General features: G+C 42.5%; 1 protein-coding gene across 6 annotated transcripts in view; it reads left to right on the top strand.

Moving 5' to 3' along the window:
- Positions 1 to 27,736, top strand: part of GRB10 (growth factor receptor bound protein 10) — a 202,107-nt gene that overhangs the window by 88,367 nt on the left and 86,004 nt on the right. For 3 of the 6 annotated variants that reach the window (XM_030932472.1, XM_030932470.1, XM_030932471.1), the window contains one exon: positions 3,352 to 3,439. The exons of 1 other annotated variant lie outside the window; for it this stretch is intronic. Coding sequence is in view for 2 of the 5 variants with exons in the window: in XM_030932470.1 (XP_030788330.1) it covers positions 3,352 to 3,439 (88 nt within the window). In the remaining 3 variants the exon portion in view is untranslated. Of the gene's footprint in view, positions 1 to 1,952; positions 2,137 to 3,351; positions 3,440 to 27,736 lie in introns of all 6 variants that reach the window. 2 more of the 6 variants (XM_030932473.1, XM_010357519.2) reach the window with 1 other exon arrangement.

Genomic DNA, 27,736 nt, shown 5'->3' with positions numbered 1-27,736 from the left:
ATAAATGTCAGGAAGAGGAAAGAATAATACATCAAGTCAGAAGAGAAATCAGAGTAAAACACAAATGCAGGTTTTTCAGTTTTCTTAATAGAGGCTGAAAATGATTTTCAAGGTTAAATGATGAGCCAAAAAGGTAAGGTCAGTGAACTTGACTACATTAAATTACACTTTTAAGAATCAAAAGTGCAATTAAAGTTTTAAATTAAATTTAATTAAATTTAAATAATTAAATTTAAAGACAAGCAAAGTGGGAAAAACATTTGCTACAAATGTGAATGAACTTACTTGCCTACTGTGTAAAAAGCTCGTCATGGGAGAAGTGGAAGCAAGTCTGTGTTCAGTGACAGTGGGCTGGGAGGCCTGCGGGCCACCAGGGATGGGTGCTCACCCAGGGCTCAGCCTGGCTTGATGTTTTCCATCATAAACAGATGAGCGGATTGACTCAGAGAATCCAGGTAACTGACCCCAAGCCCTTAGCTGATGAGTGTCAGGTTTGTGGTTCATTCATGGACATTTTTTACTGGGAACCCCTTGTGCCCTCAGGATCTAGTCTAGCTGACCTGCTAAAGGATAGCCCAAAAGAAGAAATACAAAGGTCTAATTCGCTTATGAAAAATATTCAACCTCAGCGTTATAGACCTGCATGTTAAAACCACAGGGTGGGGCCACTGCTTACCTCTGGAATTAGCCAGAAAAAAATTCCAGAAAAATAAACAGTCACTGGCTGGCTTGGGTGTTATGAAACAGGCGGTTTGCCTTCCCTCCGGGTGGAAGGGTGAGTGTGTGAAGAAGAGTTTGACTGTGTGTATCTAGAATCTTAAAAAAGTGCACGTGGCCTCTGGCCTAGTCCTTCTACTTCTAGGGATCCTAAGCAAATAATCAGAAATGTGGACAAAGTTTTGTGCTCGAAGGTGTTTATTTGATCATTATTTATGCTGTCTGAAAGCTGAAAACAACTGCAGAGTGTCTACTAGAGTAGTTTAGAATATGAAAAAAAAAAATGATATTTACCAAAGTTTTAAAATAGTTGAAGACAGGGACAGGAAAACACATAATTATTTACACAATCTGATTTCAACCGTGTCTAGTTATGTACAACAAAGGTGCAAAGACCACGGGAATGCTGTTACCCCACTGTTGTAGGATTTAGGCTAATTTTATATCTACTCTAGGTTAGATATTTATATAAAAATTTTCTTTGCGTGGATTGTTGTAAAATTCAGAAAAGAGGAAAAATATTTCTCTCAGATGCTAAAGAGCAGACTGGGTGGGAAATGTTGGCCATGGAATGGCAGAAACTAGATGGGAGATGGCTGAACTTGAGGGTCTGAGCTGGGAGGTACCACCCTCTCGGATAGCCAGGGGAGCCCAGCTCCCTCCTCAGTGCCTCTTGTGGGGGTTCTTGGGGACCTTGCCATTTCCTCCCAGACACTGTGTGCTCCAAACAGCCCTTCCCGTCTTTCTTAGTCAAAAACTTACATTTCCAACAACCTGTATGTTCATCAGTGGGATATTGGTGAAAAGAATTACACTACACATCTACTTGGTGGGGTACACTACAGTGCCGATGAAGATGATGATTTTTGGCCTGAAAAATTTCAAAAATGATATTAAAACACAATATGTGGAAGATAATTATGATTCAGTGTTTATCAGGATCATTCGTAATCCCCATGTGACTCAAAGAGTATACATGTTCTCTACAAATAATCCAAACATTGCATAGATGCACATGGTAATTTTTGGTTTTGTTATTCTGATAAAAAGAGAGGTTCCATTTTAATTTTTTGTTCATTTTTTAGCATACAAAAATACAAATTTTTATACTTAGTAAGTTTTACATCTGTGATTAAAAAATGAAAAGAAAACTGTTTCTTTTGAAAGGGGAAAAAGAGAGAAGCTGGTGAAATGTCTCCCTTAGGGCTTTGTTCGTTTTATTTTGTTTTCTCCAGATATTCTGGAGGAAGGCGTGAACGCGACTTTGCCTCCCAGGGAACAAGCATCCTCCTTCTAAATGGTAGATGTGGGTGAGCTGACCCTGCTGGAGTCTGTCCCCTGGGCTGCCCTCTGCCTCCCCACATTGTGAGTGGTCCGTGAAGCACAGCGTTGACCAAACCTAAACCTGTTTGCTCCCAGGTCAGTGTGCACGCAGCAGAGAAGTGAGCATCCATCCCATTTCATGCGTGAGCAAGGAGGGCTCTGGGCGGAGAAGCCGCTTGCTGGGAAACATTCAGGCAGAAATTAAGAGTCACATTCCCAAGACCTGCTGCTTGGTCACCTTGTTGAAATCAACGTGCCTTTTGAGTTTCTTGGGCAGTTTGGGCACTGTAGAGCGGTGGGAAGGAGTGTGGACTCTGTAACTCAAGACCCAGAGCAGCCGGGACCCACTGGGTGATGAGGGTTGTGAGGGTAACTCACCTTCCCATGCCTCAGTGGCTGCCTCTGTGGCAGGAGCCCCGCTTGGCAGAGGGAGCTGTGTGTGCATGTTGGCTGTCGCCAGCACCTTGCATGCTGGATGTTTCACGTGCTTCAGTTTTCGATTTGGAAAGTCTCTTTTGCATGAATAGGAGGGAATTTGCTGAAGTCAACTATGATATTTGTGACAATGTACTAATATTGATAGTAGTTTTGGTGCACATCTTATACTTTTGGCACAGTTCAGACCTTTCTAATTACAATAGTAGTACATATGCATCATAAAGATTTCAAAGATTTTATAAATCTATAAGAGAAAACGGACATCTCTCCACCCCAAGTTAGTCACCGATAATATTTCTTTCCCCACATTTGAATGTATCGTTCATTGGCTTCTGGTCCCATGCAGGTGTGTTTCTAGAATTGTGGGCTTAGGATCATAATATTGCTGTTTTACATTTTGCCTAAAAGTGTTGTTCTCACACTAATGTCTAAAAAGATGCCACCGAGCTCCTTAACATTTTGTGGAGGGAACCACTTATAAAACACTCTCTAGATGTTTCTGTCCCAGGTAACAGAATGCCCAGCACTTGATTACCTGTAGTTTTTACAGAAATGCATGTGTTCCGTGGAATGTTAATTATTTGTATTCACTGCCTAAATGGAGCAATTGGCAATAATTCTCTTTGAATTGCTATTCAGGGAAAGCTATTTAAGCCCAAACACAGGAGTAACTTTTAACTCCGTTGCCGAACAGCTTGCACCTTTTCACGATTAGCTTCCCTTATGCAGTCTATTTTCAACAACTGTCACTGAAAAAGGAAAAAGTAAGTAAGTGGAAAGGAAGAAAGGAAATGCTGGGAAAGCTGGGTGTTGAAAAGTGTGGGATGCTTCTTGTGAACTCACGACCTTTCTGCTGTGGTCCTTTTTTTTTAGGACAAGGTGGAGCAGACACCTCGCAGTCAACAAGACCCGGCAGGACCAGGACTCCCCACACAGTCTGACCGACTCGCGAATCACCAGGGTGAGGAATGAGCAAAACACAGGAACACTCCCAGTTCTAGCAGCTGCAGCAGTGCCAGGACCTGATATTCTAAAACGTTGCTCTTCACACTTAATAGATTACGATTCTAACATTGGTTCTTCTTTTCTCATTAAGGACAATGAATTCCAAAATAGAGAAAGATCCTTGGTTCTGATATCTTCATGTGTTTCCTTTCAGTTAGCAAACTTCAGTGAGCTAAACTTCAAGATCAGTTTCATATGAGTTATCAAGGTTTCAGCCGAAAGGCGACTTAATGTCGCCTGTCGAAGGGTACTCCAAGGTGAATCCTCTTGGTTTTGGCATTTTTATATTTCCAATTAAGATGGTTTTGGGTGTATGTACTCTTGGTCTTTCTCTACCTTTCTCTGATTATTTTTGTTTCTTCTATTAATATTTAATTTCCAATGAGGTCATTGTGGGAAGGGAAGGAAAGGGAACTAACTACCTTTAGGAAATTAGACTACTTAGGAAATTAGATCTAATAAATGGAAGCTTTGCTGTAGGATGAGGAGCCTGAGGATGAGATTAAACGAAACGTGCACATGGCACATTGTTTGGCTTATTGGAGAGTTTAGGTACAGTAAATCACAGGTCCTCGAGCTGGTGGGAATGTGAATATTTAGATTTTCTTAAATTACTTAATGAGAAAGGTTGACTATAAAAATAAAAGCTGGGATCTGACCATGAAGTCAAAGCAATGTTTTCTCAGTTGTTAGAAGATTCATAAAAGCTGTCAAGGTTTTCTGTGGCAAGCATAATTTTAGGATCCTCTTTTAGAAAACTTTGAAATGACATGATGTGGGGAAAGGGTACCAATTTGTTAGTATTGACTTCAAAGCTTAAGAAAATTTTAACGTTACATTGTATGCTCACAAATGATCTCACTTAAATGGAAATAATTTAAGCCTTGGTGTTAATGCTCATATAAAAACTTAGGTCAATACTTTAATTAGGAAACCAGAAAAAATTACACTGAAATAATTTTTTAAGGCTTACCTTTTATCCTTTGTCTTTAAATTGTACACTCAAATATTCTACAGATATCAAAGTAGTTCAATTAAGGGACATTTATTTGCAGCACAGAACATGGAGCACATTCCATGTAGAAGGCAGCTGGTTCTCTTCCCTGATGTGGAGTTACACAGTACGCAGTTGAAGCTGAGTTTTGGATGTATCCCCACACCTGAAACAGGGCCTAAAGGAATGGATGAACACATCACTATATTGAACCCCACCTCTGCTCAGCGACTCAGAGGGTTGATACCTTTAAGCACACCGTTGACATTGGCCACCTCTCCATCATTTTACATACACACAGCATGTAAAATGGGAAAGCAGAAAGAACTCAGCCTTGCTCAGACCCAAGCATGTCCACAGATCATTGAATAGCTCTGTCCCCTCAGGGCCGTGGCTCCCAAAGCAGCATGGGTGCTGCTGGCCCGGGTCCCAGGGAATGCAAAGGGCTGCGCTTTCCCTTCTCTGGCAGTGACTGGGGAAGCAGTGCCAGAGCCAGGCCCACCATATCCAGCTGAGAGCTGTGGTGGGGCTCCCCTGTTTTCCAAAGATGCTGGAAAAGGGCTGTTGCCTGGGACAGATTGTAGTGCATGTGGACTCATGGCCAGGCAGCCAGGCAGAGTGGATGCAGCCTTGCAGCCAGAGCTAACCCAAGCAGCCTTCCAGTGCAGTGACGCAGACTGCAACCTTCGCAGTCTTCCATGAGGCAGCAGCTCCAGTCTGTCCCGACTTGACCACTCAGTGGGGAGGGGGAGGCAGGAAAAGAAAAAACAACCCACCTAAAGCGAGTCTGCAAACCAACATTCCAAAAGCACACGAAGCCGTCCCATCCTAAGAAATACAATATAGCTAACAAAACCAAGAGATTACCAATTTAGCCCATATGCAACAAAAAAAAGTGTGACCAAGGCTTTGAAATATGTGTTTATAATGCTCAGACAGATGCATGAAAGAATCATGTCTGTAGGACAAGGCAAGAAACTATGAAACACAACAAGAGGAAATGAGGCGAGACCTGGGCACCCTGGGCAATGCCTGAAGACAATGCAGTGTACTCCCAAGTGCAGGGGGAAAGATAAACATCCATCTAGAATGTTATGCCAACATATTCCTGACTAGGGAAGGCCAAATAAAGCTTTCTCAGGCAAAGATTGAGAAAAAAATGTGTCACTGGCAGTCTTCACTAAAAGAATGATTATTATTTTATTTTTATTTTTTAAGAGACCAGATTTTGCTCTCTCACCCAGGCTGGAGTGTAGCTCATAGCTCACTGCAGCCTTGAACTCCTGGACTCAAGTGATCCTCCAGTCTCAGCCTCCTGAGTACCTGGGACTACAGGTGTGCACCACCACTCCCAGCTAGTTTTAAAATTTTTTGTAGAGATGGGTCATTGCTATGCTTCCCAGGCTTGTCTCGAACCCCTCAGGCTATCCTCCCATGTCGACCACTGGAAGTACTTGGTTTAGATGTGTGAGTTGCAGTGCCTGGCCTAGAAGAATGATTAAAAGTACTTCTTGAGGAAGAAGGAATGTGGATACTAGGGAAACATGGCACATATGGGAAAATAATATGTGATGAATGCTCAATTGTGTATTTAAAAATATTAGGTACATCTAAAGTATTGACTGTAATTACTAAAAGCATGTGCATATAATCTGTAGTTCCCAACCTAGCAGAAAAAGATATAAGGGAATATATATGAAAAACAACAGCAATAATCAAACAACATCAAGTAGAAAACAGAAGAAAAAACAAGATGTGAAGAGAAAAAAGATATTAAACAAAATACAAAATAAGATAGTAGGAGTAATTCCAAGTCAATTCGTGATAGTGTTAAGCTCAAATTAATAGACACACATACCTCCCTCTACCCAACAGAGACTCTTGATTCTTTTCTAAAACCTGTGTAACTTTTTGAAAAGTTGACTGTATATAGAAAGTTGCACTAAATTTTAAGCAATCTATTTCATGCAAGGCTTGTTCTTTGACCCAGTGTGAATAAATCAGACGTCAACATAAAAAGTTGAAAACAAATCACATAAACATGCATGAGGAAACTTTAAAACACACCCACTCTTATTTTACTTGTGAGTTAGACAGGAAATTGCAATGGAAATATCAATCATTTAGAACCGAATGAAAGTGAACATAGTACAGGTGGAAAGTCGTACAGTGCTGCAAAGGTGGTAAGGCTACATTTCTAAGCTTCAAAAAAACGAAAATTGAAATTACAGAAATGGAATAGAGTAAGTCTAAGGAATGTAGAAGGAATTAATCATAAAAATTAAAGTCAGAAATTGTTGAAATAAAGAGATTACCAATAGGAACAAAATAGGAACAAAATCAAACACCAGTCTTTTCTAAAAACGACCACAACAGCAAACCTCTAGCACAGACACTCAGGAGGGCAAAAGGTGCCCAAGAAAATCATGTTAAGAGCACTTTAGCAAGTTTTAAAAACAACGTCAAGAAAACTGTAAATTTTCTTACTATTAGGCCGGGCGCGGTGGCTCAAGCCTATAATCCCAGCACTTTGGGAGGAAATAGAAATCTGGGGGAAATAGATGATTTGTTGCAAAAATGTAAAAACAAAATGGATTCTTGAAGAAATCGTAATAGAGAAAATAAAATCGTAATAGAGAAACAGCTCTGGAAGAAATGGTAATCAGTACTGTATCTTCAAAAATACTCAAGTGGTTTGCAGATGAGCGATACTAAACTTTCAAGAAACAAACAATTTTTTTCTTTCTTTTTTTTTTTTTTTGAGATGGAGTCTTACTCTGTCGCCCAGGCTGGAGTGCAGTGGCGCAGTCTCGGCTCACTGCAAGCTCTGCCACCTGAGTTTATGCCATTCTCCTGCCTCAACCTCCTGAATAGCTGGGACGACAGGTGCCCGCCACCATGCCCGGCTAATTTTTTTTTGTATTTTTTAGTGGAGACAGGGTTTCACTGTGTTAGCCAGGATGGTCTCGATCTCCTGACCTCGTTTAAGTGTGTACACTCTTAAACACAGAGGACAACAGCTTACACAGAGGACAAGAGCTCTCCCATTCATATCATGTTTGTGTATCTTTGAAGCAGTACAAGAAATCAAATTTATAATACCATTTTACATTTTAACATGAAACAGAAAGTCTGAGTAAAACACTAATGAACCAAATTCAGTACCTTATCTTAAGTGAAATGTAAATGAAACAAATGTTATGACCAAGTTGGTTTTATTATAATAGTGCAGGGGTGGTTTACTATCATAAAACAGTGAACACACTGAACATGTCAGAATTAAAGGGAAAAGAATAATCATTTCACCTGGCAGAAAAGTATTTAATACAACTCTCCACTCATTATAATACATAACAAATAATAACAAAGTGTGTACTCAACCAGTACTGAAAAGAAACCTCCTTAACTTGTTAAAGTTTATTTATTAAAAACCTACAGCCTTGCATCATACATAATGGAAAACTGTTAGAGTCGTGTTCATGAACATCTAGAATTAGACAGGGATGCCTGCTGTCACTGGAGGTCTTAGTGTAATAAAAGGAGCAAATGAAGGAACAAAAATGTAAACATTAGAAAAGAAGACTGAAATGTGTGTCTATTTGCAAATAATTATCCAAATAGAAAATTTACACACATGTTAGCACTTTTAAAATGAGCAAGAATTCTCTAAGCAGATATAATGTGAGATCAACATATAAAATGTAATAGTACTCTTGTATGCCAAGAAAAAACAATTAGGAAATGTAATATAAAAAGAAATCCCACTTATAATATTAACAAACATTAGAAGCTATCCAGGAATATATTCAGGAAGATTACCAGCCATTATAGGATGTTTCAGAGCATAAAAACAACCTGAGTAAGTGGAGAGCTATACTATGATCATGGATCAGGAGACAGAATATAGTGCAGATGTCACATTTTCTCAAGTTTTTCTTTAAGTTTAATGCAGTTGCAGCCAAATTCTTAACAGTTTTGTCACGTATGACTTGAAAAATGTTTCCTAACTTTAATAAGAAAGAGTAAAACTCAAGAATTTGAAGACAAATTTGAAAAACAACAAGGCGTATGGAGGAGTGGTTTGCACTGTCAGATAGCAATCCCACTTATGCGGTATCACAACTAAGAAAGGATGTTATTAGTTCAAGGGCAGAAAATAGACCAAAGGACCAGAGTAGATATCCCATAAAGAGACCCACACGTTTACGGAAACTAACACAGCACAGTGAAGTTGCGGCAAAACAGAGATAACAGGAACCATGACTGTTCACATGGGGTGGCAAGGAATGGAACCCAACTGTGTATTCTACATAATAATTGGTTTCAGGCCAATTAAATAATTAAAAGTGAAGGAACAAAATGCCTTTTATTTATTTGAATGACAAGAATTAATGAATAGTAAGAATCTTTTTTTTTTTTTTTTTTGAGATGGAGTCTCGCTCTGTTGCCCTGGCTGGAGTGCGGTGGCCGGATCTCAGCTCACTGCAAGCCCCGCCTCCCAGGTTTACGCCATTCTCCTGCCTCAGCCTCCTGAGTAGCTGGGACTACAGGCGCCCACCACCTCGCCCAGCTAGTTTTTTGTATTTTTTAGTAGAGACGGGGTTTCACCGTGTTAGCCAGGATGGTCTCGATCTCCTGGCCTCGTGATCCGCCCGTCTTGGCCTCCCAAAGTGCTGGGATTATAGGCTTCAGCCACCGCGCCCGGCCTAATAGTAAGAATCTTTATTCTCTCAGGCTAAGAAAGACTTTTGTGAGTAAGAATTAGCACCACCATAACGGGAAGATGGTAAATTTGAGTGTATTACCATTACAAATTTATATGTAGACATAACAGATGATATTTAACTTGCTGAAAGGCACACTTCAGCCTGGAAGAATAATTTGTAACTTCTTGCTTGTACATACAAAAATGCATGTAACATGCAGAGTATTAGTATCCTATTTATGTAAAAAAAATCCTATAAATAAGAGAAACAATTACATAGAAAAACTGGCGAAGAACATGAGCAGGCAGTTTACAAAAAAGGAAAGCATGGTGTGTTTGTGTCTGATTCTGGACACTCATTTCACAAGAAAAATATGGAAACCAACTGAGCTGGAAATCAAGGAAGCCTGTGCTCTGAGGGCTGTTAGATGGAACAGAAAGGCACAGATCCTTCTTTTAAGTGTGTCCAAGTGCAGAGTGTTCATCCTCCCTCTTGGCGTGTTCACAGCCCTGTGAGTCTGTGCGGAATGGACCTGGGGCTTGCAGCTCCCTGGCACTGGGTACAAAGGCTCCTTCCCACCCGGAGTGTGGGGGGGGCGGTGGTTCAACCCGCAGCACAGCCTACAGGAGTCAGTGCCTTCCCAGCTCTGTGCCTGACACCAAGTTCAACTCTGGGGATTCTTTTTAACGAGATGCTTTGGGAACTATGACCAAATCTAACAAACATACAGTGTGGTTCTTTCCGGCTTCCTTAATTTTCGAGGCATGGTCAGATGCTGCCATCATAGGCCGTGGCTTTACATGGTGTGTTTGATCCAGAGTAGCCTGGATCCTTGCATGGAACCTGATGTTTAGAATAAAAGATTAGCTGTGACTTTCCTTGACCTGTTACTGCTATCTGGCAAAGAGGATTTATTGCTCCTGTTTTATTACCTTGTTCCTAACTAATGTAAGCAGCTTATTTTTGTGTGACAGTTGCTAAAAATGCTTCCCACATTTCTTAGCAGCACACAGCAGGGAGGGATGCACTTTCTTTTGAAGCGGGTGGTTTTGCAACAGCTGGAATTACTTTTGACGATTTTGAAAAAACCTTCATTAAAAATATATAAAACAAAATTAACCATTTTAGTCATTTGTGTAAGTGTACATTAAGTGGCATTGGTCATGTGAACAGTGTTGTGCAACCATCACCATTTATCTATTTCCAAAACTCTTTTATCACCCCAAACGGAAACTCTGTACCCATTAAGCAATAATTCTCCCCAGTCCCTGGTAACCTCTAATCTACTTCCTGCCACTTGATTCGCCTGTTCTTAGTACCTCATGTAAGTGGGACCATACACGATTTGTCCTTTTTGTGACTGGCTTCTTTCACTCAGCATAATGTCTTCAAGGTTCATCCATGTTGTAGCCTGTGCCAGAATTTCCTTCCTTTTTAAGGCCGAATAATATTCCATTGGGTGGATAGACCACGTTTTGTTGTGTGGATGGACCACGTTTTTTTGTGTGGATGGACCTCATCTATTGAGGGTGGGACACTTGGGTTGCCTCCACCTTGTGGCTACTGGGAATAGTGCTGCTATGAACATTGACATACAAGGGTCTGAGTTCCTGCTTTCAAATCCTTGGGGTATATATCTTGAAGTGGAATTGCTGGATTTTAGGGTAATGCTATATTTAATTTTTTCCTCAACAATATTTTTGAGATGTGAAGTTTTAGTTTTAGAAGCTTGGCCTTTCGGTTTTAGGCAAATTTTGTCTGATTGTTGTTACTGCTCATAACCCAAGCTGAGATTCCTGGCCATGCCTCTCACCAGGAACACAATTGAGTAAAGATGCCTAAAGGGTTGAAAAAGAGATGTTGAAGTCTGTGTACAAAAGTAGATAGAGTTGTAGAGAGCTCCCAAAGGCTCATGAGCTTAGTGGGCCCTGTGGTGCAGCAGTAACAGCCTGAGAGGCTGCCAGTGAACGCTGGTTTCATTTGAAACTCTGCTCTCTTGTGTACTGAGCCTCAGTTTCCTTGTCTATAACATGGGATAACAGTGCCTTCTTTATGAAGTTGTTGTGAGAACTGGAAAGGTGCGTCTGTAAAGCACAGGATATCATGTCTTCCATAGTGTGCCCTCTTTAAGAAGTAGCTCTTGCTGGAGAGTGCAAAGAAGTGGGTCTAATTCTGGAAGGCGGTTTGCTGCTGTCTAACAAAAGCCTTGCAAAGGTCATACATTTAAGTTCATCAATTCCAGGAATTTATTTCAGTGATGTGTGCATGTGTGTGCATGTATATCCATTTCAGTTAAATCAATAGCATATTCCCCTAGAATAAAGGAAATAACGAAAGACAAGACTGATCAGATAAACATAACATACACTGATGATAGACTATTATTCTGTCTTAAAATATTTTAAATATCTAGTAACTTGAGAAAATGCTCAGATTTTCAGGGAAACGGGTTACAATACTGTGTGGTCCCAGTTTTGTAGAAAGAGGAAATAAGAGCACAATATATGTTTTATATAATGATGTTTAATTTGGGTGGTGGGTTTATGGGTGATTTTTATTCACCTTGTAATATTGTGCATTTTAAAATTTTGAACAAACGTAAATATTTCACAATGAAAATAAAAATGTTGTTATTAATTGTTTTATTTAAAAATACAATGACAGAACTTTGAATGTTTATTATCTAAACCTATAGCAGACAGGAAGGAATAAAAGCCCCTAGAAATTCCTGTAAGTTCACCTCAGTAAGAGGTGGTTTTGGCAGCGGTATAGTGTTGGAAGAGAAGAGGCCAGCAGAAGGAGCCATTAGAACTCAAAGAGTCCAGCAGGGTAAGTCCATTTACCTAGGAGCAAATAGCATTACATCTCATTAGCCCAGTGGACATCAATCATGCTCAGAGAGAGGACTGAAGTCACTAAGTAAAGGTTGCATTATATTCTTTACCCCCTGCTTAAGAAAGAAGGCAGCCAAGAAGATGACGTACGATATGTACAAGAGGGAAAATGAAAATAGGTCCTCTTGCTGGAAGGTGTGTTATTCTCACTCCCTAGAAAACTTACTGATCCAGGAAAATGCCTGCCTCAAAGGTTTTGCAGTTGTCAAGAGGTAGGGTGTTTTTTTATCAGTAATGTGTGATTTTGATGTTGATACATCAGCCTGGAGCAATTTGTGGCACCACTAGTTTGAAAATGAATAGATGATGAGTTTGAAATTTGAGGAAGTTGACTTATTTCACTCTGAGTATTTTTCTTGATTTATTTCCCAAGAATATTTGCAGACCTTTGAGAATGAGTCAGTGTGTGGGCAGTGGGGAGAAGTCATGGTCTGAGCAGGTGGTGTGGGACCCTGGGAGGATGCAGAGGTATGTCCCAGGCACAGGGAGGGAGAGAGCCTAAAGCTCTCAGGATCTCTCAGGGGCTTCCCTATAGCAGAGAGGTTAGGAGCTGAGAGAGGGAAGGAAGACATGCATTGTCAAGTTTTTAGAGATTGACAGTCTACCTGCTATCGTGGCATTCCTCTTGGGGTGAGGAATGTGTTTTTGTTTTTGGCTTATTTGCAGTTTCTCAATGTGCCTATAATATGATTATTCTTACAATGGAAAAAATATATATAAATTAAACATTTGAAATGAATGATTGTTCCATTACAGTGTACTCACCAAACTGCAGAATTTTCCTACTAACAGGTACTCTGAGACCCCTGAGTTCAGTGCTTGGGGGAGTGTGAGGTCTCATCCCCAGGAAGACAGGCTTCAGTAATCAGTGCCAGCCTGTGAGTAGGGGAGGGATGCGTGGCTGCACGCACCACAGATTCTTCATCCTGTGAGATCTCACCTACCCTAGTTTGGGTGGAGACAGGATCTGAGAATTTAAGTTAATGGCCAGAGTCGTTCAAGGTCATCCACTCTATTGAGAGATCCACTCTATGAAAGTTTGGCAGAGAGCCCAAAACTCATTTTTAGCATGTCCTTAGTTCCCTCAAATACCCTGTCACAAATTACCCCTAGCCCCCTACTCTTGTATTGTTATCAGTTAGTGGCCTCGTGCTGGGTTGCAGAGTTTCTGTTTTTTGGTGGTGTTTGTTTTGTTTGTTTGTTTGTTTGTTTTCAAGACAGAGTCTCACTCTGTCGCCCAGGCTGGAGTGCAATGGTGCTATCTTGGATCACTGCAACCTCCATCTCCCTGGTTCAAGCAGTTCTTGTGCTTCAGCCTCCCAAGTAGCTGAGATTACAGACATGCGCCACGACACCTGGCTAATGTTTGTATTTCTAGTGGAAACAGGGTTTCACCATGTTGGCCAGGCTGGTTTCGAACTCCTTACTTCAGGTGATCTGTCCGTGCTGGGATTATAGGCGTGAACCACCGCGCCTGACCAGGATTGCAGAGTTTCTGACCACAGACGAAGTGGTCCCACGTGCCCACTTCCCTCCATTCTCCAGAACAGAAGCCTTGAAGAGTCTGCCCAGCTTTTTTTGTCTTCTACTTGGCCAGACGCACTTTGTTGCTCTGGTTGGCTTTTCTTCTTTGCGGACTGCAACTGCTTGGGTCTCCCTTTCACCTTGGTGGTATAGCTGCTTTAGTCTTGTGGGCAGGGCAGGCTATGGTCCTGCCTGAAAGTGGAAGCTGTGCTCTTCCAGCCTCTGTGCCTTCTGTCTCTGTCTTCTCTGCTCCATGTGTACCTCGGGCGCCCCAGTCCCGTGCCTGCAAAGCACGCACATTCATCATGCCTTTGTTCCATCTGGAGAACAGGGCTGTGTGTGTGATTGTCATAGTGAAGACTCCTGAGCTGGAATCAAAACATTTTCCTTGATTGCTGGAGTCATACACTTCCTTGATTGCCCCAGAAAGTGTATGTAGTTCATTCTCTCAGATGGAGACATCCTACACAAACACTTGACTCCTGACTTGAGGAATGTCTTTCAGGCTCTGGAGTTCAGAGGTCCTCTCCATCCCATTACGGCTGTTTTCTGACTTTAGTTTCTTTAGTTTCTTCTCTTGGTTTTCTTTAAGCCAGAAATACTGGTTATAGGCATGCAGCTTTAATTTGTAGCAATGTGTTTGGTGCAGTGCTTTCCTTTCTAGTAATAGTGGAAGTATAGAAAAAAGATGGGAGGATGGACTATTTCAGAAGCACCAATTTCTCAGTGGAGAGACTGTCAAGAGGAAAAGACCAAAATTAGAAAAGAATGCCAGTTATTAGAGAAGGTAAAATAGATCAAGAAAATAAATTTTTGGTTTTTTCCTCCGAGAAGCCATTCTGAGCATCATTAGGTGCAGAAGGACACAGCCTGGCTTTGCGCTGGCTGTTTTTGTGTCTTTTGGTCTCTTCCAGCAATGCTCTTTGACTGGGGGTAAGTTAGGAATCACTTTGCACTTTAGAGTCTTCATTTACTTGTACCCATCATGCATAATTATTGGCAAAAATAATGTTGCCGATGACGACTTTGAGGCCTGTGCTAGAACCTCCCTGCATGTCTTATCTTCCTCATCAAAGCTACAGATGGGAAAACTGAGGCTGAGAGGTTTGATAACTTGCCCAGAAGTCACAGACAGGTTAACTCAGTGGTGGGATGGGAATCAAAGCCAAAGTCCATCTCAGGTTTTAATTTAGAGGAGCCACCCTGCACACTCCCGTATGTATAAGCTGCCTGTTGCGAGCATTATTTTATATAGTGTATTTTTCCCTTTCTCCCTAGATCATACATTTTTTGAGGGCAGTACACATGTCTTACTTACTGTGACATATATACTACCTGGTATATACCACAAGGTTCCACACAGACTGCCTGGTCTGAAGTCATACTTCATAGATATTTAATGAATTCCTGAACTCACATGCCATTAATAGACTTGTGGTCTCCAGAAAGGTCCTGAGCTCCTGCCTCTCTCCTCCTTATGGGAAGTTCTGGTAACTCTAGGCAAGCAAAGGTAGAAACCAGTCCCCAGCGCCCTGCCCTCCTGCTGTGCCTTACCATTCATGAGACGTGGGCAGCAGTTTGGATGAGGGCATGATTGATGAAAGAACATGAACTCAAGCAGGAAGACAACATATTGCATCATGATTCCTCTAATGTTCTCTTACCTAGTTCATCTTTTACTATGTTATCAACAAAAAAAATCTTCAAGATTTTATTCATTATATATATACGTGTGTGTGTGTGTGTACACAGTTGTCCCTTGATATCTGCAGGAACCTCCTGTGAATGCCAAAATCCAAGGATGCTCAAAGTCCCTGATAGAAAATGGCATAGTATTTGCGTATAACCCACGCATTTTCTCCCCTATATTTTAAATCATGTCTAGATTACTTATAATACCTAATACAATGTCAATGCTATGGAAATAGTTGTTACACTGCATTGTTTGGAGAATAATGACAAGAGAAAAATCTGTACATGTGCAAGTATACTCTGTTTTTCTTAATATTTTCAATCTTCAATTGGTTAAATCTGTGGATATGGGGAGCTAACTGTATCTATACAAAAGTAACTTTTGTTAGTATCATTTCCTCATGGTGAAACTGTGCTATTTCTGGTGGTAACTTTCTTTTTCTCAAACGCTCAGCATGGTCCTGAAAAGTAGTGAATGATGGTCTCCAGTTGCGCACTGATGCCAAAGTTGGTGGTAATTGTGATTTCTGTGACTGCCCCCACCCCAGACACTAAACACCTTCTGTTCGGGTTGAGATGCAGAAAAGCTAGGAGAAAAAAATCATCTATAATCCTTTTCCCACAAAATAACTAATGCCCACATTTTGTTTCTGCCTTATGGAAGTGGACTTATGCCACACCAAATAATAGCATTTGTGCATTTCATTAGTGATTCTTCTACAACCTCCAGTTAAATTATGATAGTACAGTTTATTAGATATGTTGTGATTTCTTACCTTCATCTCTGTTTCTTACATGTTTAAGTGACTTCCCCAGCTATAATAGTAGGTTCCTAACCTATTAAGAACTTATGCTTAGTATTTTAACCCATTGAATCTACCTGTCATATGAGGTAGGCACTGTTATTATCTCCATATTTATAGGGAAACTGAGGAAACTGAAGCCAGAAGTAGGGGAGTTGCCCAGATCACAGCCCTTGAGAGTGGCAGAGCTGGGATTTGAACCCAGGCTGGTGGGCTCTGGCCTCTGAGCATTTCATCCCTCAACTATTCTGCTTCTAGATTATCCCTCCATCCTTATCCAAGTCCACCGGTATTTTCTTTCTTTTTGATTCCTCAGATCATTCAGTGACTCAAACTGAGATTTCAGCTGTAGGGATTGAGTTTTCCTTGGTCTTGAAAGCAGTAGATCGAATCCCTACAGTTGCCCCCGGCCCCCCCCCCCCCCCGCCTGGGACAGTGGTTTCCCTTTAATTGTGCTTATTCCTTCCTTTTCACTTTGTAGATCATTTGTCTTAATAAGGAAGATAGGAACAAAAAAGGCATTGAGGAGCCTGCGTTCTCTTTGTCTTGCCCCAGTGTTAGGCAAGCAGCAGACCTCTCCCTCCTGGTCCTTATTTGGAGCAGAACTGAAAAAGCCATTGTCATCCTTTGTAATTTTTCAAATCTCAGCTATTCTGGGCCTTCGCCTTCCCCATGCTCTGACAGTTCACGCCACTCTTTTGTCTGGTTCCCTTTGGCAGATAATTGGACTCCATTAATGTTTCATGTTTCCTTTAGCTGTCAGGATGCTCGCAGCTCAATAGAGGGCTTTATCCCAGCAACTCTTTCTGTTCCCCTGGTGTGTTTGCTTTTCATCCCCTTGCTCCGCAGTTTCCCTGTGTCTTTCATTCATTCATTCATTCGTTCATTCATTTGTGAAACAAGGATCTGTTGCTTGTCTAGGCGATAGGAGGCCTGGGGCCCAGGCCCAGGGGACGCAGTGGTGAGCAGTGAGTCATTTCTAATTTAATGATCCACAGCATATGGACCGTTTCCATCCAAGGAAGTGCAAATCCTTTTTAGAAGTAGCAGAGTACAACTTAGGAAGAAGGAATTCTTTCATTTCATTAAGATCAGTGATGAAAGAGTACCTTTAAATTTCCCCTAGGTAGAAATGGGAATATTCTCTCTCTTAAAATCCAATGTCTGTATTATATTTTTCCACTATATTGTAGTTTGCCTAAATTAACCTTTTTTTTTCTTTTTTTTTTGAGACAGAGTGTCGCTCTTGTTGTCCAGGCTGGAGTGCAATGGCGCAATCTTGACTCACCACAACTTCCGCCTCCCGGGTTCAAGCGATTCTCCTGCCTCAGTCTCCCGAGCAGCTGGGACTACAGGCATGCGCCACCATGCCCAGCTAATTTTGTGCTTTTAGTAGAGATGGGGTTTCTCCATGTTGGTCAGGCTGGTCTTGGACTCCCGACCTCAGGTGATCCGCCCGTCTCGGCCTCCCAAAGTGCTGGGATTACAGGTGTGAGCCACCGCCCCTAGCCTTTTTTTTCTTTTTAACCACAATTAGCCAATACTAATCAGGCAGCTTCTAGCTATTCCAGATAAATAGAATACTTCCTTATTTTGCCATGAGCTGTCTTTCTTATACAATTTTAAACTCTATCCCCAAAGGAAGGTATCAAACTAGAGAATTTCAGTTACGTTAAAAGGAAAAAAAAAAAACAGAAAACCTTCTGTCATTTGCTACAGAATGTACTAGTATTGCCTTCAGAAGCAATTTAGCAAGGTTTCCAATATCACTTTTGTTAACATGGCTAATATTATATTCCCCACTATGAATTAATCCCATCTCTAAGGGGGTCCTCAAAAATGTTAGTTTCTTACCCATGGGTAGACACTGTGTGCACGTTTGTAGTCAGTCCTTACAGTGACCCTCTGAGGAGCAGACATTTCTGTGGTGTTTAACATTCGGTGTTCAAGGGCGCCCCGAGACTCACCAAGTGTTGGAGCCAGGAGCCTGCCTTGTGGTCTCCCTACCCCCACCTTTGTCCCTTACAACCTGCATGGACTGGCCCCTAAACTCCTTCAACTTTGGATTCAGCCTGACCAAGAAAGTCTTTCACGATAGTCCTGAGTTGTTCAAAGGATGAGGGGGGCAATGACAAGAGGAAGTTAGTGCCCAGCCATTAACCCTCCCATCTTTGTGGATATATTTTTAAACGCACTGAAAAATAATTGCAGCAGGCTTCTAATCTGCTTGTGTGCCAAATGGCTGAGAGTACCTTTGCATAACTAGTGCTTCCTCTTGGGGACTCAGCATCCTGAATGGGGACTCCCTGCAGTACCCCAGCTACTGATAGGGGGATCAGCTAAATTTCTGCACCATGGCAAAATGGTTTCCCCACCTTGGAGCAGACGGGGCACTCCCAGTGATTCTAGACTCTTGTCATTACAGAGGCTAGTCCACTGTGGGTATTTGAAGCAGGGAGTGGTTTCGGAGAGACATGAAGGCAAGTTGTCTGGTTGGACTCTTCCTGGCCTCCACCCTCCAGCAGGAGCAGGCTCTGTGCATGGCCAGCTCTCCTTGGTTGGGAGTACTTCCTGTCACAGACTCACAGAAGCCCCTGATAACCTCCACCCCTGCTTTTGGTGCACTCTGCAGTAACCTGGAATCCATCTTTCCCTGTTCACGTGCTTGCCGACAGTTCAGTTTCACGCAGGTCTCACTCAACATCTGCTCCACCTCTGCCCCCCGCCGCACTCCTCCCACCCCCGACCCTTACCCTTGTTGCTCACTGCCTGCTTCTGTACCTTCTGACCATTCTGTGTGGTTGTCAGATTTTTTTTTTTTTTAAACAGTCTGGGAACACCATTGTCTTCTCTGAGAGTGGGATTCAGTGGCCCAGGAGCGAGTCCTCACTCTACCCTTTGGCATCTTCTCATGTCCTTCCTATACACACATCACCTGGGCCAACTGCATAGACAGCTTGCTCTTCTGGAACCGCAGTTTATTTTTGCCCTCCCCTGCCTTTGTGGGCAGCCCCTAGCCAGGAATGATTTAACCTCTTTTGTGTGTTTAAGTTTCTCTCATTCTTTGATTCTGACAGAGATGACACTACCTTCTCCCTGTATGCTTCCCTGTCTCCCTGTGCCAATTAAAAGCAGCTGCTTCCTCTTTGGTATCCTCTGTGGCGTTTTACTTCTCCCCCAGACCTGTCATACTTTGCTTTATTAAATTATCAAATACATGTCTGTCTTTGCAGTTTGTGTTCCTTAAGCCCAGGGATCATGTTGTTTTTTGTTTTTTAAATCTTTGGGAAAACTGAAAGATGTTGGATTTGTAGTTAAACCAGAGGAGGAATCAAGTTTTACTCATGGCTGTGTGATGCTGAGTGTGTGTTTTAGCCTTGCTGACCTTGGTTTTCTCATTTGTGAAATGCGGCTAATAGCATTTAGCTCATGGTTTGGCATAAGGCTACTTAGATGCCATATGTGAACATTTGGCATAGTGCTAGATTCTTGTACTGTTCCCCCCTCCCCTCCACGGTTTCTCAATCTGAATCACTCTTTTTTACCAGCATACGCTGCGTTGAGCAGAACAGACGAGGAATACTTGTGAAATACAATACTGAATTTGGCTTTGTTGAGTGCTAAGTGTCTGTGCTCCTTGGAGATGTGAGCAGTAAGGACATGATGTATCAGACACATCTTGTTTTCACCTTCCATTTGGAAATAGAAATCTTCCCAGGGCAGCGCCTAGCATCCCACCAAGCACCAACTTCTCATATTCCATTGTGGTCTCTGCTGGCAGGACAAGGTACCAAGGGGGAGACTGACCTTATATCATGGGCAACTGCTGTTCCTTAGAAGGACAGCAGATTTGTTGCTTTCTAGACACCATGCAGAAGCAGAGAAGAAGGTAGTGACATGCCAAATTATGTCTTCCCTCCGGCAGGATCTGCAGATGCATGGAGCTGCATCCAGGGTTGAGTGGAGACATGAAAGGCTTGGGCTTGTGTGGGAAGCATGCATGCAAGAGGCAGCGGGGGTTTCCCAGAGCAGAGAAGCCCAGGGCAGGCGTTGCATTTGCTGCATTTCCTGGACAGAAACACTACTGGGATGGGCAAGGGAGGATTCAAGGCAGAGGTGTGAAGGCTCGCCATAACGGAGGGCTTGTTGAGTGTCACTCCTGCAGTCTGCGGAGGAGCAGGGAGGCCTGGCATGGTCAGGTAAGACTTGGTAAGGCCTGACTGCTGGGGAATGTATCCTATCAATAGATTCCTAGGCCTGGAACAAATCTTCTTTGGACACGTGCTATCCATTTTTGGAATAAGACAATCTGGCATTTATATACCTGGTGGGTTACCCTGTGGGCCTTTTTCCAGGAAACTAAAAGTTTGGAGATACAGCAGCCTCCAGAGAATTTGGGAACTCTGCCTGGCTGTCTGGCTTTCGGGAAAATTCTACCGCTTGATTGATGGAAACTGATGAGTCTATTTCCCACCTACTCAACTACCATGTACTGAGCACCTGGTGTGTGCCAGACTCAGGGTAAGGTCATGAGGCAAGGGCAGCTCCAACCTTCTAGAAACTCAAGTTCACTGACAAAGAAAGGTATCTAAATAAAAAATTAAAATAAAACGTACATTTAGTGAGGAAAAAACTAAAGACAATTATTAAAATGTAAAGAGGCAGTATGTCCAACTTTGGAGTTAGGCAGACTCTCCACTCTGTGTCTTGGTAGCTGAGTTATTGGGTGCCTCAGTTTCTTCCCCTGAAATATGTAAAAATGCCTGCTTGGCTGGCTTGGTAGGAAGACTGGGAATAGCTTGAACTGTGAGAATTGCCTGGCATAGGATCTGGTGCCTTGCAGGTGCTCACAAAATGGTGGCTTTTGTTTGTCATGCTCATTAATAATGTAATGTTCTATAGAGAGAAGCAGTAAAAATCATAACACAAGTCTCTTCCTCTCTCATGACTCCCCACTGTGAAATCTCTCTCCCTGTGCTTGTTCCACACTTCGTTCATCAAAACCTGGAGCATCCCCTCTCCCTGGGGTGCTATTCAAAAGGCACCTCAAAAATAATTACCTTAAAAATAATAAGCATTCATTTTGGAACTCTTAGTCTGTTTGAGTTGCTGTAAGAAAATGCCATCAACTGGATGGCTTACAAACAACAGAAATGTATTTCTCCCAGCTCTGGAGGCTGGGGAGTCCAAGATCAAGGTGCTCCCAGATCTGGCAGCTGGTGACGACTCTCCCTCTGCGTTACAGATGGCGTCTTCTTGCCGTGTCCTCACATCGTGGAATGGGGAAGGGTCTCTCCAGGGCTTTATCAGGGCACAAATTCCATCATTTGGGCTCTACCCCCATAACCCAGTCACCTCCCAAAGGCCCCACCTCCTAATACCTCCATGTAGAGGTTAGGATTTCAACACATGAATTTTGGGAGAACACAGCTATTCAGACCCTAGCAGGAACTCTGTTCATTTTCTGAACCCACCCCCAGAGACTGGGAATCAGAATGCCAGGTGCATCTCAGGAACTGGTTTTCCCACCGCAGAGGTTCCTAGGTGGCCCCACGCATCTGGCGGTTTGAGGGTTACAACTCTAGATCATCTGCCCCTTCAGGCCCATCTGGAGTGTCCTGTTTTTCTGGTTAAGCTGCATTTCCATCCACATTCTGGAAAACCGGCTCCTCTCTCCTGGGCATTTCAGTTTTTGGAGAACTGCCATTTCTTGGAATTGCCTGGTACTGTTCTCCTAGAATGACTTTTCTCGTCCTGATGCCTTAGAATTCAGGCTCTTTTTAGAGCTGAATGCCCTCTACTTGACTGTCTTGCCTGTAAACAGAGATCTCATTTTAAAACTCTTCTGTCTGCCAAGCAGTGTGCATAACCATCCTAGGAGAATTTCTGGCCTCTGGGATACTTTTATAAACTGGGAGCGTCATGAACTCTGCCAAGAAACTCTTCGTCTGAGGACGCACACTGTATTCGACTCTGCACTTCTCTTGACTTCCCACCTCTCTTGCAGAACGCTGGGGCTTGGGATCCCTCCTTTGGGCTCTAGTGCCCCTTGCCGTTGGGTGCCCACTCTTTCTTTCCTATGGGATATTTCCACCTCCTCGTCTCTCCTTTAGTTGCTGCTTAACTGAAGCAGGTTTTAGCTTCTTTGTGGAGGGAATTATTTTTCCAGAAGTAGTAAAAACAGTTTCCTGTCCTTCCTTGCTATGTTATATTTAGCCTTGCAAATCCTTTTCCAAAGGTCGTTGCTTAAGACGTCACTGCATCAAGGTGGCAGGGATTTATGTCTGTTTTGTTAACATCTGTATTTCCAATACCTGAAGTGATGTAGTTAGTGCTCAGCAAATATTTGTTGAATGAAGAAAAATATCGGGTAAATGAATGGATTTTAAATTTATGGAGTTAAATCCACAGAATCATAGAGTGTTAACATTGGATGTAATGGTAAAGATTCCCCAGTGTCTAATTTACCTTTAAAAAATGGACTTTCTGAGAGCACAGTGCTAGTGAGTGACAGAAATTTGGACCATAACGTGAATTTTCCCTCTTCAATTCCAGTGTTCTCGGGCTAATATTTTTAGGGTTCATGGAAAATGAGAACCTTCCAGAATGACAAGTTATTTATATAGTTTCTTGTACTTCTGCTTCTCCGTGACTTGCGATGTAATAGAAGAATTAGGAATTAAAATCAAAAGCCTGAGAGGAAACAGATCAAATGGCTGAGGAAGACTTGGGAAAGATGCAGTTAATCCTTTGCTCTTTTTGAGTGATATTTTGTGGGTATGTTTCTCTGTCACTCCCGAAGTGTCTTTTGAGTAGTACAGATAGAATTGCTTAGCTGAATCTGTGCATATTAAATGCAGTTTTAGCTTAGGTTTTTGGTTCTTGCTGGGCAGGCTATAATGTTTTGGTAGTGGAAAATTTGTTTCCTGTGTTGTATAGGCTCTATGGTGCAGAGTCCAGGACAGTCACAAAGGGGCCTGACCCGTCAGTAATCTTAGTAATGCCCAGGTGCTTCCTTGCAACAGTGTGGCAGGAGGAAACCCAGGAAAGAGGAAACTTTACATGCTTTTCTAGGGGATGCTCACTGAACATTGGATGCCAGGTCTTTGATGAAATCACTAAGATGAATTGCTTTCCTTATTTTTTTTAAATAGAATTACTGTACAACTCCCTAAACCGCAATTTAAAAAAAAAAAAAAAACTCACTGGACCCAAAGTACAGAGTGATTAATTATTATCTTACTTTTTTTTTGGTGATGATAGAGTTGCAGTTGTCTGGCCGCCAGGCTATCTGCATTTGATTCTGAAGTTTGCCCTAGACTTTAGCCTTTGCCACCAGTTGTCCTGGGGAAATGGGTGAGGGGCTGTTGGTCCAGCTGTCTGTAAAAGGAGATAGACTGTCTACATTTTTATAAGTTTAATTTAATGAGCCTCCACTGGCAGTGGCACTTTGCATGTGTCATTAAAGATAAACAGTTTTTAAAATCCCACCTGCCGTGGTCTGCAGGATTAATGGGGAAGCAAACACATTTATACTGAAAATTCTTAGTTTTCTAGGAAGAGGAATCTATGTTTAGTGTAACTTAGGAAATGACCAGCTTTGTCCTGGTCCTTTAGCAAGCCAGTCTGCTTGGCATCACCTGGAGGGTAACCTGGGAACAATTCAATTTAAAAACTCTTTTGTTTTTTAATTATTATTTTTAATTGTGGTAAAATACACCTAACACAATTTACCATCCTTACCATTGTTTTTTATTTTTTGTTTTTTATTTATTTTTTTGAGACGGAGTCTCACTCTGGCACCCAGGCTGGAATGCAGGGGCGCGATCTCAGCTCACTGCAGTGTCCGCCTCCCGGGTTCAAGCGATCCTCCTGCCTCAGCCTCCTGAGTAACTGGGATCTACAGGTGCACACCACCACACCGGGATAATACTTGTATTTTTAGTAGAGACAGGGTTTCACCATGTTGGTCAGGCTGGTGTTGAACTCCTGATGACCTCAGGTGATCCACCCGCCTCAGCCTCCCAAAGTGCTGGGATTACGGGCATGAACCACCACTCCCAGCCTTCCTTACCATTTTTAAATGCACACTTCAGTGGCATTAAGAACTTCCACATTGTTGCACAACCATCACCACCATCCATCCATAGAATTCTATTCATCTTGCAGAAATGAAACTCCATGCCTGTCAAATAAATTTCCTTCCCCAGCCCCTGGCCACCACTATTCCACTATCTATAGGAATTTGACTACTCTAGGGACGTCATAAGCGGAATCAGACAGTGTTTATCCTTTTGTGACTGGTTTATTATGTCCTTAAGGTTCTTCTGAGTTCTAGTGCATTTCAGAGGCAGCTTCCTTTTTTGTGGCTGAATGATATTCCATTGTATGTAGATGTGCCACATTTTCTTTATCTGTTCATCTGTTGAGGGCCACTTGTGCTGTTTCCACCTTTTGGTTACTATGAATAGTACTGTTGTGAACAAGGGTGTACAATTGCCTCTTCAAGTCCCTACTTTCAATTTTGGGGGCTATACACCTGCTTTTACTTTTTAAAAATAGAACAAAGAAAAACAGATTTGTATTTCTTTCTTCTAAGCTTTGAAGATATTTAATTATTGAATATGAATAAGCCCAAATTTCCCCATTGCAACATTTCAGTGTGAGCATTGAGATTTAACAGATTTATGTTTCCTTCCCCTTTGTATTGGACCAGAAACTATATGCTGACAGTTACTAATTAATAAAAACCACTTTCTGTCATGAAATCTCATTCCTTAGGCCACCTTTCCTCTCAGATTCAAATATATTTTCCAAAGTGTAAATACTCATTTCTGATTTAAAACTTTTCAAACCACTGCTGTAAAATGACAAGCCAAAAAGTACAGAAAGAAAGTAGTATATATATTGGTTTGTAACTTGTCAAATGCTTAACTGGAAATAGTAAAGTCCTGAAAGATAAAAAGCAAAAATGGGGGTCATCCCTTTGTTCGGGTGATGTTGAGCTGACATGATCATTGATTTTCAGATACTATTACCAAGCCTTTTCACACACTTAACCAAAAACACCAAATAGCAGGTATCATGGCTCTGACCCTGCTTGAGGGCACATTAATGACTTTTCCCACCTAAATCCCAGAGCCTGGGGAAAAGGTCAGCAGAGGTATAGGCCAAAATGAGGGAAGCCTAGCAATCTACCCAAAGAGATGCAAAGGCAAAGGCTGCCACCTACCAAACTCTCTTCCTCACTGGAGTGACTCGCCACACCCTGGACAAAGAAGTTAGGGGCTCCTGAAATTGCTCTGTTTAGCCAACTGCTCCAGGCATTCTGGGGTGAGCTAAAATCCCTTCTCAAGAGTCTGTGGATATTCCCTTATGCCCTTCAGGTCCCTTCCCAGTATCTTGGTTCCCAAGGTGGCCATTGCTGGGGGGCAACAGAAACATTGGGTTGAGTGGGTGGCAGGGCTGCCTCCAGTCAAGGAAAGCAAAGCCCCCCGCCGTCCCCTGCTCTGTCTCTTTTAAGGATCACCTGACATACTCAGGATTCATCAGCCAGGGGCTCAGAGACTCCTCCGCCCAGCACTGACACACCCAGAGTCAGAAATTCTATTAGCTTGGCACCCCTGGCTGGTGAAATTAAACTCCTACCAGGCGCAGAAGCAGGAAGGCTAGGGCAAAATGACTTAAAAGGGGAAGTTAGACCTCACATGGAAGGCAAGCGTGCAGCCCCTGTGAAACATGAAAAATGTTAATGGAAACTTGCAGAAAGCGTGTCAAATGTTTACTTTCGCGTTTTGAAGGAGCCCTGTAAACTCAAATACACTCATGCCCAGGCAATCTTTTCAGTGCTTCATGGCAGGCTCCGTGTGCACACAGAGGAAAGAGGCTCATAAACCAGATTATTTTGGCATCAGAATCATTTCTTGGTTGTTGCATTGTAAGAATCCTCTCTCCTTCCACAAGGGAGATAGGATTTTAGCAGCTCATTTGTAAAATACAGATTTTTCTCTATCTACCGTTAACAGTCACATTTTCAAGGAAACAAAGAAGAAAGGGTCTGGAGAGCCCCAAGGTCAGGCCGCATCCTGGGAGCCATAAACACTATCGCTGTTCGAGTTGGAACTAAGAGGAGGCCGGAAGACTGGAGCAGCTTGCCTGACGTCCGAAAGGGCCAGGGATGCAGCTCAGGGCTTTCTGCATATCCGATGGTCGTCTTTGGGGTAGAGCCGGCGGCTTCTCCATGGAGGGGCTCCTTTCTTGTCTCCCAGCCTTCTGCACCCTGCCGGGCAGCTCATGAGCTGTGCTTGCTGTGCCTCATCTTCTTGGTTGTAGACTCTAGGATTTGGCTCTCAAGTTGCTTCTTGATTGCTCTGAATCTAAATAGCACAGCAGCCATAGATACTTGAACACTCAAAGGGCGGGATAGTGCTTTATTTAGAAAAAATGTGTATATTTAAATGTAGCTTTAAGGAGAGCAGAGGACAGATTTTTTTCTTTTTGAGACGGAGTCTCGCGCCCAGGCTGGAGTGCAGTGGCCGGATCTCAGCTCACTGCAAGCTCCGCCTCCCAGGTTCACGCCATTCTCCTGCCTCAGCCTCCCGAGTAGCTGGGACTTACAGGCGCCCGCCAAATCGCCCGGCTAGTTTTTTTTTTTTTTTTTTTTTTTGGTATTTTGTAGTAGAGACGGGGTTTCACCGTGTTAGCCAGGATGGTCTCGATCTCCTGACCTCGTGATCCGCCTGTCTCGGCCTCCCAAAGTGCTGGGATTACAGGCTTGAGCCACCGCGCCCGGCCAGAGGACAGATTTTATGAAAGCAGAGAATCAGTAGTCTCCGTATTTTGTGTTACCTGTAGAATTGTTGAGTAGGGCCCTGGATCTGTAAGTCATGTTGGGATCTTCTTGGAGGAGGGTCTGGATGGAGTTTCAAGGTAGCAGAAAAAAATGCACCCACCCTCAAGGAATGGGATATGGGATTACACATGGATGTAGCCTTCCTGGATACATTAGCCTGCATTTGTCTTAGGAGAAGAAAAATTCTAAGAAAAATAATTAAGAAACCACCTGTAAATAGTAATCAGGGAACAAGTGAGTGTAGCCTCAGCAAACTGAGAGGATCCTTGTGATTTTAGCTTTGGCTAACTATGTTATGCCCAGGATATATGTTTATTTTTGTCCCTTTTTATGTCATCACGAACTTTGAATATACTTTGGATGGCGATTCTGCCCATGTGGCCTGTGGGTCCTGGGAGTCGGAGTGGAGGCTGCTGAGTCCCCATAGGCAAAAGCACTGATTGTAGCCCAGCCACTGCCCATTAGCATAGGCCACGACTCTTTTGCAGATGTGTCTGTTCATAATGAAAAACCAAAAAACATATATTCTTACAAATTGTTCAATTCATCGATTTGTTGACATGCGTTTTCTCAATTACTAGAGACTGAAAATGGTGGTTACCTTTGTCTTTTGTGAGCTAGGTAGAGAGGAGAGGATGCTGTTTTTGACAAAGGTTGGGAGAAGACAGTTTCTCTTGTAAACACTGAAAGACAAGAGTTATGACTGTAGCTCTTTCTAGGTACAAGGTATTTATATGCATTTGCTGGACAGATTAATTCTAGGGATTTTATTTTCTGCCTCAAATCCT

This window comes from Rhinopithecus roxellana, chromosome 6 (assembly GCF_007565055.1).
Source record: "Rhinopithecus roxellana isolate Shanxi Qingling chromosome 6, ASM756505v1, whole genome shotgun sequence".
NCBI classification, from domain to species: Eukaryota; Metazoa; Chordata; class Mammalia; order Primates; family Cercopithecidae; genus Rhinopithecus; species Rhinopithecus roxellana.
Note: the sequence above shows the minus strand (reverse complement) of the source record. Positions and strands in the feature narration are given on the sequence as shown.